General features: G+C 41.4%; 1 protein-coding gene across 1 annotated transcript in view; it reads right to left on the reverse strand.

Annotated features, from left to right (window-relative positions):
* Positions 1-2744: 2744 nt before the first annotated feature.
* vwc2l (von Willebrand factor C domain containing 2 like) overlaps positions 2745-14135 on the reverse strand; it is a 38979-nt gene continuing 27588 nt past the window's right edge. The window contains exon 3 of the mRNA XM_063006561.1: positions 2745-3052. Within this exon, the coding sequence (XP_062862631.1) occupies positions 2904-3052 (149 nt within the window). The 3' untranslated portion in view covers positions 2745-2903. The remainder of the gene's footprint in view (positions 3053-14135) is intronic.

Below are 14135 nucleotides of genomic sequence, written 5' to 3' on the forward strand. Positions count from 1 at the left end.
TCAAACAGCAGCAATAGATGAGCGATCGTCTCTGACTTTACATCTACAAGGTGGACCGACTAGGTAGGAGTGTCTAATAGAGTGGACAGTGAGTGGACACGGTGTTCAAAAACTCCAGCAGCGCTGCTTTGTCTGATCTTCTCATACCAGCACAACACACGCTAACACACCACCACCATGTCAGTGTCACTGCAGTGCTGAGAATCATCCACCACCTAAATAATACCTGCTCTGTGGTGGTCCTGTGGGGGTCCTGACCATTGAAGAACAGCATGAAAGGGGGTAACAAAGCATGTAGAGAAACAGACGGACTACAGTCAGTAATTGTAGAACTACAAAGTGCTTCTATATGGTAAGTGGATAAAATGGACAGTGAGTGTAGAAACAAGGAGGTGGTTTTAATGTTATGTTATTTTAACTCTTCCCCAGCAATCGCTCGTTCACAAGGACTAAGCAACATTTATTGTAAGATATCAAATACATTAAAAGCGTGACTAACAGTCAAATGTAACGCTGCTGTAATCTTGCTTTCTGGTCATGATCGAGATTCGAGCTTGAGCAGTGAATTCTGTGTATTCAATCAGCCAGATACATACCAACACAGTGTTCAGGGGACGTTCACAGTGGTTTTAGAGTCACTCAGGTAAAGCTGTGGGTTTTGGCTTTGCTCTTTTGTGGAGCTTCATGTAACTCTGGAGCTTAACAGCCTGGATTTCACGGTGCTGCATCTCACAGGGCTTTGGGGAGCAAGCTCAAATTAGCCATCTGAAGGACTGTATTCATCGAGGTCATTCTGACACCACTTCAGCTTCTGCAGGATTCTGTAAACAAATGTTACTTGTCTTTATATTTCTGTATTATAATGAAAGCCTCATCATTCTACCCAGGCTTGGGACCTGCACTGAAAGCGCACTGACAATTGCGCCTCCTAATGGCTAGGCTGTTTCGATCACTCCCTCCCTCAGAAATTAGCCAATCACGTTTATGCATTTCTCAGGAGAGGCACAAAGGTGCGAAATGACTTAAACAGGCTACAAGTTTTAACATTCAGAGCGGCACGGTGGCTCGGTGGGTAGCACTGTCGCCTCACAGCAAGAAGGTCCTGAGTTCGATCCCCAGGTGGGGCGGTCCGGGTCCTTTCTGTGCGAAGTTTGCATGTTCTCCCCGTGTCCGTGTGGGTTTCCTCCGGGTGCTACGGTTTCCTCCCACAGTCCAAAAACATGCCACCAGGCTAACTGGAAACACTGAATTGTCCTATAGATACCTAGCCGCTAGATGCACAAACCAGTGCATTGTAGTGCCGGTCCCAAGCCCGGATAAATAGGGAGGGTCGGGTCAGGAAGGGCATCCGGCGTAAAAACTGTGCCAAATCCCGCCGGCGTCCCCTAACGGGAAGAAGCCGGAAATGCCGACCCCGTAACCGAAAAACGGGACAAAGGCTGAGGAACAAGAGACAAGTTTGAACATTCAGCCAATATTACCAAGAACGGCCTGTAGATGGCACACTGTAGTGTTTAAAAATTGTTATAGTTATTTTTACAATGATATTTGGAAGTCCCACCCAACCCCCCGGGATTTCCCTACTGCCGACTGTGGTATTTTCCTGAGTTGCCCGCTGCCCTACCTTCATCATCATGCACCATACAGATTTACCGCTTTGGCGCTCGATTTTACAGCTTGCCGCTGCACTTAAAGGTCAATTGAGTGAAATTTTGACCCGATTTGTTGCTGACCTTTTTAAAGCGCCGCCAATGCAATAGTTTGTATGATGTAGACAGAAGCGAAGCACTTAAACTGACTCCAGTATCATTTAGAACCACAGTATTGTGAGAATACGCCGTGGCGAGTAGCGAGCCGTGAAATGTGGAGACCGGGTTTGCATTTTAGATACGTAGCAATCCTAAGTTTACCAGTGCTGGAATTGCTTGTCGTGACTTCGTAGCTCTTCTAGAAAATGTAATAAACAGCTATGATTTGTCCTTGATTGGAACAATAAAGTTTTATGAACCCATCTTCATCCTCTCGCGTCTCCAAATGCCGACCACCGCCAGAACGTTTCATTTCATCCAAATCTGCATGTGAATGAACCGTCAGTACTGTCCGAACACTGTCTAATAGTGTGTTTTATTTCAAGCAGAAAGCGTTTTTGTCGTGTACCATGTATCGTACCCGGTGTCACGGTGAACCAAACACGAAGGCGACAGGAGGGCAACCTGGACCGCACGCCAACGCTGTGCAGCTTTTATGGATTTATCATTGAACTGTAATTAAAAGCTGATGTAAGGAGCATAATTTGATGAGTAATTAAGCAGATTTCTTGCTCTTCCCTCCTACCATTGACGGCCTACAGCTAAGAATCATTAATCAGTGATGCTTAACGTTTAAGCTCGGTAGCAATTCGTCTGACTTGCCTTTAATGAAATCCTTCCGTTTAATGATCCTTATGCAACAGCAGCACCAATGAAAACCAATTAAACCTAAATTTCTACACCCAAAATGACTAACAACGGGACATCAGAGTAAGATGGGTACTGTGTGCTTGGAGCCACCCGATATTCAATGGAATATACTCAACATGAAACCTTGTTTTGCAAATCAACCAGCAGTACACACAGTGCTTTTAAATAAATGACATCTCGCAGTGACTTGAAATATATAAACTGTGTTTGAGCAGCATAAGTGAGATAATAAAGCAAAATTATGGCCAAAAAAAATCTCATCCGCTTTCTCATGATCACCTCCAAGGTGTGCAGTGTATTAGCATGGTCTCTTAGGTCTCTTAGTCAACCGGGTGTATTGTGCTCATGCCACAACCCAAACTGGGAGGTCCAAGGCTGCTCGGCACCGTCTACGACTACGACGTCTCACTCCTCGAGACACGTCTCCGAAGGGTTTCCTTTCCTTTACGACGTCTGTCCGTTGAGACACTCGCGCCTCAAGCACTGCGCGGGCTTCCACCAGTCCCCGTTGTGGCAGCGGCAGATCGTGCAGTCGTCCACCTTCACTTCGATGCCGGCAGGGATGATGGTGGATCCGGCGTAGCAGTTGGGACCTGTCTCGGGGGAGGGATGAGGGACGGGGAAGGAAGAGAAGGAGAGATAAAGAGACAGTAATGAGAAGCTGACCTCGGGAAACTTTTTTTTTCTCTTCTGAGAGGACTGAAAGGCTCAAGACGCTCAGGGGAGGTTTGAAGTTGAGCAGATTCATTTCATGGACATGCACCGATGGGCTTGTTTGCGCGATACGAAAGCTCTTTCGCACCCACTTTTGCTCTCTCACGCTGTCTCCCGATTCTCCACAGAAATGCTTTGCATTCTAATGCGCTAGAGAATCGGGTGACTCCCACACACTCACACACACCTCAGTTCTTAGTTCAATTTTTCTCCCAATCTAGTCGTATCCAATTACCAGATTGTGTTTTGCCTTCTGTCTACTGTTGCTGACCCCCAATCTGACTGAGAAGAGCCGTGTGCAATACCAACCACTTCTTTTCACCTTTCATATAGGGCTCGGCCTCATGCACAGAGTGTCAGGCACCGGCAACTACCCCGATGGACGAGCCAACAATTGTCCATTATTGGCTCGCCCAGACTCCGTAGCAGAGCTGAGATTCGAACTCACAAGTTTGAGATGCCAGCTCTGGTGTGCTGGCATGATTTACCACTGCGCCCAGTTCACTATGTGGCTTGTTGGGCATTCCATTAGAAAACAATGACCATTAATATAGAATTCCCCAATCCATCCTGCAGCCTCTACCCTTCTGTTGGGATATTTCAAGATACTTTGGACCATGTCCATGGAAATTTGTGTACACAAGGTCATGCACTGATAGTGTGGTGAGGTCTGAGCTCCGTCCAGGCCACTGGAGTTCCTGCACAACTCATCACACCATGTATTTATGGACCTCATTGGTGCACAAGGGCACAGTCATGTTAAACAGTCACGAAAACCATCCAGGACTGCCATGACATACACCCTTTTAAAATAAACTGCATATTATAATTCACACAGACATGATTGGCTGTGTCTGGGTGTGATGGCCGAGGCCCCATGACGGATTGGCGTCCAATCCCAGGGAAGCCAGACGCACCGCAACCCTAAACAGGATAACAGAGCTGGTAAAACATGAAGCTAAAATTAAATGGACTGACGAAAAAACATCCCTCACAGAGCTGGATCAATCGAAATTGGGACTACAAAGCAGACTTTCTGTGCTGTGTTTTTATTCAGAACACACATATTCAAAATGTTTTTGATCAATAGTGCATTACTGCTTGGCTTTAAATAACAGCCCGGTCTTGATTAGTTAATTAGTGGTTTGCGGCGTGTAAATTCCAATTAAATAACAAAGAAAAATGTGGCTGCCCAAGGACTAAGTCATCTTAGAGGCCAATTATATCTGCATCTTGTATATGATCCCCAATGGCCAAAAGTATTTGGACACCAGACCATGAGCATGTCAGAAATACAAATGGCATTAAAATAGAATGACCTCTATGACAAGGCTTCTCACAAGACTTTAAAGTATGTCTGTGGGATTTTGTGCCTGTTCAGTTCATATGGCTGGGCACTGATGGTGGTCAAGAAAGCTTCAGTTGATGTTCCAGTTCATTCCAGAGCTGATGAGTGAGGCTGTGGTCAGGGCTCTGCGCAGAACACTGGAGTGTCTTTATAGACTTTACAGATTTAAGACCTTCGCATACTTCCTGCGAAACTTAGTTCCATGACTACCGAAAAACGATGGCTGCATACCTAAACAGTACGTACTAAATTAGAGGCAGTGCGCACTGCTCGGGCGGTACTGAAGTACGCTCTTTCAGTACGCAAGTGTGCTGTGTTTGCATACACAAAAATGACTGCCCAAGCAGTAGATTATCCGCGTACTTTTTATAAATAAATACTGCGTGTTCGGACACACTACCCACTCCTGCGTACTGTACAGTATAACAGTATGCGATTTCGGACACAGCCGATGATCACAGTCGAGACGCTCCTCAAAATCGTCCATGTTTGTTTTCATGGCACGCCTCTTTTTTTACCGACCAATCACCAGCGTTGTCGCCGAGTGTTGTCGTCCGCGGAGTTCGCCCAGCTTCCGTGTGCACGACAAGGTGAGCGAAGCCTCTGCTCGAAGTCCGTGGTTGTTCGCTTTCTCCACAATTACGTCACATCGGTCGCCAAAGCCCGGCGAACGTCGTCTCTGCATGAAGAATGCTGAGGCCTTTAGGCTTTGCACACAGGGGCACAGTCATGTTGGAACAGGAAAGGGCTTTCCCTAAATCGATGCGAAGTTGGAAGTATGTAATTTCCATTATATAATTGATTTCTTACACCTGTTAGAACTGTTGTGTCTGAAACACAGGAGTTAGAAGGGGTGTCCCGATACTTTTGTCCATATCGTCTATGTGTCAAAAAATAAAACTTGATTAATGATCACTCGTAATAACAAATAGCATTTAAATAACAAACACAAAGAGTAAGAAGAAGAGAAATTGAAACTTGATTCTGAGATCAGGTCTCTGTCGAGAGACGATGCTCAGTTTGATTAGAAAATACATAAATCCACATCTCATACTGCTCACAGTTTAGTAATCTGATCGATGGGGCAGTCCAGTCTAATTTAATTTGAATCAAATTCTTTTAGGAAAATAGAATTACGGTTAAAAAACATCTCTCAGGGTAAACAAAGACAAAGCTAATATATTTCATACCCAGCCTGTCATTTAGTCTAAGTGAAATAATATCACTCAATGTCAACACATTAGCTACTAGCGTTGTAGTACCATCTTTTTTTCATTTCACTGGATAGCGCTGAATTTCCATTTCACCCGCGCTGAGTTCAAGATAAAAGAACAGTTTAAAAAACATGAGGAATAATGTTATTTTAGTTTTAGTTTAGTTTATTGCTGAAGAAAATCATTCCACTGTGTTTAAGTCAGTCAGGGGTTTCTGAAGTGCAGTCATTGTAATTCCAGCCTCATAAAGGTTCAGAATTTATGGGTCCACAATTTAAGGGAACATTTGAAGCTGCACTAAAGGACAAATTGCTCTTTAAAAAGTACTAAAAAGTTCCCAATGTAGCTCTCCAAACGTAACACACTGTGTAGATAGAAAAAAATATCTAGCAAACTACATAAAGCAAAATCTCGGGCAACTGAAGTGGCAATTACTCATTCACCGGAGGAGGGCTGGGGTATGGGGTTGTTGGTAGGTCACCACTGGATCAAGAGCAGTAGTCAAGCAGCCTTCATCATGGCTGGAACACAAGGGATAACCATTTATCACTAACACACTGTCATGCTAACAGTCCTGAATGGTTTGTGTATGTTCTTAATTATGATAAAGAGCAGTGCACATTTTTATTGTGTAAAAATCTATTTACTAGAATAGATCTATATTTACTAGTTTAAGAACCTATTAAAAGGTATGTCAGGTGTGTACATTAGTAAGATTTGTGAGTGAAAAAGTATGTATGTGTTTATTTATAAGATTTGTTAGGTAAAAAGTATGTGAGGTGTGTATATTTGTAAGATTTGTGAGGTAAAACTTATGTGAGGTGTGTATATTTGTAAGATTTGTGAGGTAAAAAGTATGTGAGGTGTGTATATTTGTAAGATGTGTGAGGTAAAACTTATGTGAGGTGTGTATATTTGTAAGATTTGTGAGGTAAAAAGTATGTGAGGTGTGTATATTTGTAAGATTTGTGAGGTAAAACTTATGTGAGGTGTGTATATTAAAAAAAATTTTGAGGTAAAAAGTATGTGAGGTGTGTACATAAATAAGATTTCTGAGGTAAAAAGTATGTGAGGTGTGTATTTTTATAAGATTTCTGAGGTAAAAAGTATGTGAGGTGTGTATATTTAAAAAAATTGTGAGGTAAAAAGTATGTGAGGTGTGTACATTAATAAGATTTGTGAGGTAGAAAGTATGTGAGGTGTGTATATTTGTAAGATTTGTGAGGTAGAAAGTATGTAAGGTGTGTATAATTGTGAGGTGTGTGAGGTAAACAGTATGTACGATGTGTATATTTGTAAGGTGTGTGAGGTAAACAGTATGTGAGGTGTGTATATTTGTAAGGTGTGTGAGGTAAACAGTATGTAAGGTGTGTATATTTGTAAGGTGTGTGAGGTAAACAGTATGTACGATGTGTATATTTGTAAGGTGTGTGAGGTAAACAGTATGTAAGGTGTGTATATTTGTAAGGTGTGAGAGGTAAACAGTATGTAAGGTGTGTATATTTGTAAGGTGTGAGAGGTAAACAGTATGTAAGGTGTGTATATTTGTAAGGTGTGAGAGGTAAACAGTATGTAAGGTGTGTATATTTGTAAGGTGTGTGAGGTAAACAGTATGTAAGGTGTGTATATTTGTAAGGTGTGTGAGGTAAACAGTATGTACGATGTGTATATTTGTAAGGTGTGTGAGGTAAACAGTATGTAAGGTGTGTATATTTGTAAGGTGTGTGAGGTAAACAGTATGTACGATGTGTATATTTGTAAGGTGTGTGAGGTAAACAGTATGTAAGGTGTGTATATTTGTAAGGTGTGTGAGGTAAACAGTATGTAAGGTGTGTATATTTGTAAGGTGTGTGAGGTAAACAGTATGTGAGATGTGTATATTTGTAAGATTTGTGAGGTAAACAGTATGTGAGATGTGTATATTTGTGAGGTGTGTGAGGTAGAAAGTATGTGAGGTGTGTATATTTGTAAGGTGTGTGAGGTAAACAGTATGTAAGGTGTGTATATTTGTAAGGTGTGTGAGGTAAACAGTATGTGAGGTGTGTATATTTGTAAGGTGTGTGAGGTAAACAGTATGTAAGGTGTGTATATTTGTAAGGTGTGTGAGGTAAACAGTATGTAAGGTGTGTATATTTGTAAGGTGTGTGAGGTAAACAGTATGTAAGGTGTGTATATTTGTAAGGTGTGTGAGGTAAACAGTATGTGAGATGTGTATATTTGTAAGATTTGTGAGGTAAACAGTATGTACGATGTGTATATTTGTAAGGTGTGTGAGGTAAACAGTATGTAAGGTGTGTATATTTGTAAGGTGTGTGAGGTAAACAGTATGTGAGATGTGTATATTTGTAAGGTGTGTGAGGTAAACAGTATGTAAGGTGTGTATATTTGTAAGGTGTGTGAGGTAAACAGTATGTGAGATGTGTATATTTGTAAGATTTGTGAGGTAAACAGTATGTGAGATGTGTATATTTGTAAGGTGTGTGAGGTAAACAGTATGTAAGGTGTGTATATTTGTAAGGTGTGTGAGGTAAACAGTATGTACGATGTGTATATTTGTAAGGTGTGAGAGGTAAACAGTATGTACGATGTGTATATTTGTAAGGTGTGAGAGGTAAACAGTATGTAAGGTGTGTATATTTGTAAGGTGTGAGAGGTAAACAGTATGTAAGGTGTGTATATTTGTAAGGTGTGTGAGGTAAACAGTATGTAAGGTGTGTATATTTGTAAGGTGTGTGAGGTAAACAGTATGTACGATGTGTATATTTGTAAGGTGTGTGAGGTAAACAGTATGTGAGGTGTGTATATTTGTAAGGTGTGTGAGGTAAACAGTATGTACGATGTGTATATTTGTAAGGTGTGTGAGGTAAACAGTATGTAAGGTGTGTATATTTGTAAGATTTGTGAGGTAGAAAGTATGTAAGGTGTGTATAATTGTGAGGTGTGTGAGGTAAACAGTATGTGAGGTGTGTATATTTGTGAGGTGTGTGAGGTAAACAGTATGTACGATGTGTATATTTGTAAGGTGTGTGAGGTAAACAGTATGTGAGGTGTGTATATTTGTAAGGTGTGAGAGGTAAACAGTATGTAAGGTGTGTATAATTGTGAGGTGTGTGAGGTAAACAGTATGTAAGGTGTGTATATTTGTAAGGTGTGTGAGGTAAACAGTATGTACGATGTGTATATTTGTAAGGTGTGTGAGGTAAACAGTATGTAAGGTGTGTATATTTGTAAGGTGTGAGAGGTAAACAGTATGTAAGGTGTGTATATTTGTAAGGTGTGAGAGGTAAACAGTATGTAAGGTGTGTATATTTGTAAGGTGTGTGAGGTAAACAGTATGTACGATGTGTATATTTGTAAGGTGTGTGAGGTAAACAGTATGTACGATGTGTATATTTGTAAGATTTGTGAGGTAAACAGTATGTACGATGTGTATATTTGTAAGGTGTGTGAGGTAAACAGTATGTACGATGTGTATATTTGTAAGGTGTGAGAGGTAAACAGTATGTGAGGTGTGTATATTTGTAAGGTGTGAGAGGTAAACAGTATGTAAGGTGTGTATATTTGTAAGGTGTGTGAGGTAAACAGTATGTACGATGTGTATATTTGTAAGGTGTGTGAGGTAAACAGTATGTGAGGTGTGTATATTTGTAAGGTGTGAGAGGTAAACAGTATGTAAGGTGTGTATATTTGTAAGGTGTGAGAGGTAAACAGTATGTACGATGTGTATATTTGTAAGGTGTGAGAGGTAAACAGTATGTAAGGTGTGTATATTTGTAAGGTGTGAGAGGTAAACAGTATGTAAGGTGTGTATATTTGTAAGGTGTGTGAGGTAAACAGTATGTAAGGTGTGTATATTTGTAAGGTGTGTGAGGTAAACAGTATGTAAGGTGTGTATATTTGTAAGGTGTGTGTGAGATGTATCTGACTATCTCACAGCGGGAGATGAGAAGCTAAGCTGGGAAAGAAGCCGCTGTCATGTCTGAACGCTGTGACTGACTGAGGTTTGGCATTCTCTGTGTCTGTGTCGATCTTCTGTCAGCGCTGCCAAAGCCCTGATGAGTGTCTCTTGGTGTTTGCTGTCTCACCTCCATAGAAGGCAATCTTGCTGTGATTAAACGACAGCTTGCAGTAAGCTGGCTGAGAAAAATGTTGTTTTTTTCTTTTTCCGACGTAGCAGCATAGACTTCTTTTTATTTTTTGCAGCTTTCCTACCAATCTAGTCGTATCCAATTAGCCGATTTGTATTTCTGCCCCTACTGCAGGCTCCTGACCTGAGGAAGGCCGTAACTAACGTGGCAACGCGAGCCTTGATGAGATTAACCAAGATGGAAAAAAATAATTACAGGTTGCTATCACGGAACACATTAGTAGGATGTCAGAGTTAAAATATTCATTCCCATGCTGCCCTGCAGTGCCAGCGTTGTGTCACGGTGTCCAGTCTGCCCACATCACGTACCTCAGCTAGCTTTAGGCAAAGCTGTACTGTTTGTGTGATGGATCAGATGGTCAACAAGGTTTTTTCTCACCTCCACTCCTTCCAACACGCCTAAGACTGTTAAGAAATAAATAAATAAACTAATTAATTCAATGAAAAAACATGCAGGAACGTAGGTCAGCATGTGCTAGAGGGCAGGACTTGATTTTATCCAATTAGAAAACAAGTGTTCATCATATTTTTATTTCCTAACATAGGTCTTAGGGCAAATTAGGAACAAAGAAAATGAGCCATTCAACTTTAATATCTGGGCAGCATTTGATGGGAGAGCAGCACAGAACAAGGGTGTTGTATTAAAACATCGAACCTTATTTCTACCAATTAAATCATCACTTCCACTTGAATTAGGTTAGTCTGAGTTGGCAGGATGTTAAAACCATTGAGAAGGTATTGCTATTTCTATAAAATGGGGTCATTCCATTCTTATCACAGAATCATTCCCACCTTCCACTAAACTCTAACTTCTTTATACTAAAAGCTAAAAAACCCTGACTTTCCTATTCAGTTTGCATAGCTAAAAATCATTGGGGTTCTTCATTATTCAGTCCAGCCTGTGATAAAGTCCGTAGCCAGTTCTTGATGTGTTAGGTGCAAACACGCCATGATAACCATCACATCTAGCAGGAGCAGCATTGTTGGCACGGCAGTCTCGACTTGCAGGATTCAACTTCGGGTGGGTAAAATGCACATACTTTTTAATTTTTGAATGTTTTTTAAATGAAACTCGTACCTGGATTTAGCCGTTCGGCCAAACTGGGCATCTAGTCGTTTAAACATGGTCTCGTTTCATTTGTGGAAACAGCCAAGCTGTATTTCATGATGGATTGTATGTTGTTTGTTCTTATTCTTCACCATGTCCTGGCCAACACCACACTTGTCTTTAGGTCTTATCCCTTTACTTTATTGAGTCCAGATTGTACCTTTTATTGTTTATGTTTATGCTTATCACAGAATCATTCCCACCTTCCACTAAACTCTAACTTCTTTATACTAAAAGCTAAACCCCCCCCGAATTTCCTATTCAGATCGCATCCTACCTTTAATGATATTCCAGTCCGCCGGTCCTCCATTGTGCAAAATTTGACTCCTGTCTCACTTTCGTTCCACATAGCCAGCATTTTTTCATATCTGCAATATTGCTAGTCCGCCCTACGCTCTCTTTTAAAGATGCCGAGATCCTGGTGCACGCTTTTATTACATCCAGGTTAGATTACTGTAATTCTCTGAGCTATGCTCTAAAACTCTATGCGCTTTACAGTATATCCATCCACCAAAAGTGCAGGTATCAGTCCCAACCTTCATCACTTACACTGGCTTCCAGTTCCAGAACTTTTTGCACTGGTGCGCCTAACTTTTTTTCTTAGGTGCACCAGCACAAAAGTTAGGTGCACCCAAATTTTCAACTGCATCGCATTTAACACCTCAGTTTTACAGGTTCACTTTTTTTTTTAATCGCTGTCCATACAGGCAATATTGACTAAATCATTAACTAACAATCTGGTCAAGATAAAGTTCTTTATTTGAAGCACAATTCTACAAGAAAGGTAACTTACTGAAAAAGTGTTGGTGCTTAAAGTGCTTCACTAAGCTGAAATTTAAACTCAAGATAAATGAAATAAAAAGGAAATCTAAATTAAAAGTGCAAGGTGTTTTAAGGACTTCAAATTGCACATCTCATTTAATGATAAGAATATTGCACATGGTTGATGCAGTAACGAGACGCATATTATTGACATAGGCTACATGACATGACATTATTACATTTTGAGTAAGTTTGCCACTGATATTTTTAAAGTGCCTTAAAAAAATCATGAACTGTGTGATGTGAGGTGGTAAAAGTGACCCGGACAGAACGAACAACGTTTAACGTGAATATAAACATCCCACGTGAAGTAAATCCAGCTAAACACAGATACATGTGGAGCTGTTAGACTGGGTTTGATGGTTATTTCACACAGATGTTTGTTTGTATCATGGAACTTTAATGATGTTTTATCTCTCGAGTCGAGCGCTGAGCAAATCGGTTATTTACGTCGAGAGTCGCGGTGAAAGCGAAGCGCAAAACTCTTCTCACGTCAGTGAACTAAAGAAAACAACAACTGAGACGAACACGTCACTGTTGTTGCACCGGAGACTTTCAGAGTCACAGAGACTTCTTTTTTTCCCCTCGAACGGCTGGTCGCACCGGTGCGACCTCAGATTTTTTTCAGTCGCACCATTGAGAAATTAGGTCGCATGTGCGGTCGCACTCTAGAGCCCTGAAAAGCCTGCTGTTAACTTTTGAAGCCTTGCATGGCATTGCCTCCTATTTATCGCCCAACATTCTTACATCCACATGGACCATCATACTTACATCGTCTTAAGGTCCTCTGATTCTAGTCTGTTAGTTGTTCCTAAGTACAGGCTTTCCACTATGGGTAGCAGGTACTTTAATGTCACTGCCCCCATTCTCTGGAATTCACTACACTCACCTATTCGCCCATCTACATATCTCTCTTCTTTCAAACCTTTTCTCTGTAATCATTATAGTCCCTGCGTGGTTGGTATAAAAATATACAGCCACACCGACTGTTTATAGACTATCAACACTTTAATGGATACAATGATAAACAATGAGAATGGCTCATGGACTGGTGAGATCACAGGTTTGGTGGTATTGTATTCATATTTATATATATACTGTATATATACACTGATCAGCCATAAAATTAAAACCACCTCCTTGTTTCTACACTCACTGTCCATTTTATCAGCTCCACTTACCATATAGAAGCACTTTGTAGTTCTACAATTACTGACTGTAGTCCATCTGTTTCTCTGCATGCTTTGTTACCCCCTTTCATGCTGTTCTTCAATGGTCAGGACCCCCACAGAGCAGGTATTATTTAGGTGGTGGATGATTCTCAGCACTGCAGTGACACTGACATGGTGGTGGTGTGTTAGTGTGTGTTGTGCTGGTATGAATGGATCAGACACAGCAGTGCTGCTGGAGTTTTAAAACACCTCACTGTCACTGCTGGACTGAGCATAGTCCACCAACCAAAAATATATCCAGCCAACAGCGCCCCGTGGGCAGCGTCCTGTGAGCACTGATGAAGGTCTAGAAGATGAGCGACTCAAACAGCAGCAATAGATGAGCGATCGTCTCTGACTTTACATCTACAAGGTGGACCGACTAGGTAGGAGTGTCTAATAGAGTGGACTTTTAAAAACTCCAGCAGCGCTGCTGTGTCTGATCCACACTAACACACCACCACCATGTCAGTGTCACTGCAGTGCTGAGAATCATCCACCACCTAAATAATACCTGCTCTGTGGGGGTCCTGTGGGGGTCCTGACCTTTGAAGAACAGGGTGAAAGGGGGTAACAAAGTATGTAGAGAAACAGATGGACTACAGTCAGTAATTGTAGAACTACAAAGTGCTTGTATATGGTGAGTGGAGCTGATAAAATGGACGTCATACCTGATCGGTGTATATTGTGTTGTTTGCAGTTGTGTTCCATATTCCCTGTTCCTAGTTCTGAGGGAACGTTGCTTTGTTTCCATACTACTCTCATTAGAGGTTTCTACTGTTCGTTTGCCCCCCTGAATGTCTGGGCACAGATAAACACAGACGGTTCGATTACGGCTTGTGCAATACCGTCTTGCCCTTGCGTTTCGGCCGAACATCGGAATCCTATAATTCTCATTTTGGGTTTGGTCTTCGCTGACAAGGACATCAGAGATGGAGCGCTCCCTACAGATTAATTAATCCTACTCAGCACGGCCTGGATCAATACGCTAATGATTCCTGCCATAATTCACCTTATATATTATCTGTAGTCTGAACGAGACACGGCTTTTCTTTCTCTGGCCTGCGCTTCACTGTTTACATTCACGACAACGCGGGTCGATCGAGTCCATC

Source organism: Trichomycterus rosablanca, chromosome 12 (genome assembly GCF_030014385.1).
Source record: "Trichomycterus rosablanca isolate fTriRos1 chromosome 12, fTriRos1.hap1, whole genome shotgun sequence".
Taxonomy (NCBI): domain Eukaryota; kingdom Metazoa; phylum Chordata; class Actinopteri; order Siluriformes; family Trichomycteridae; genus Trichomycterus; species Trichomycterus rosablanca.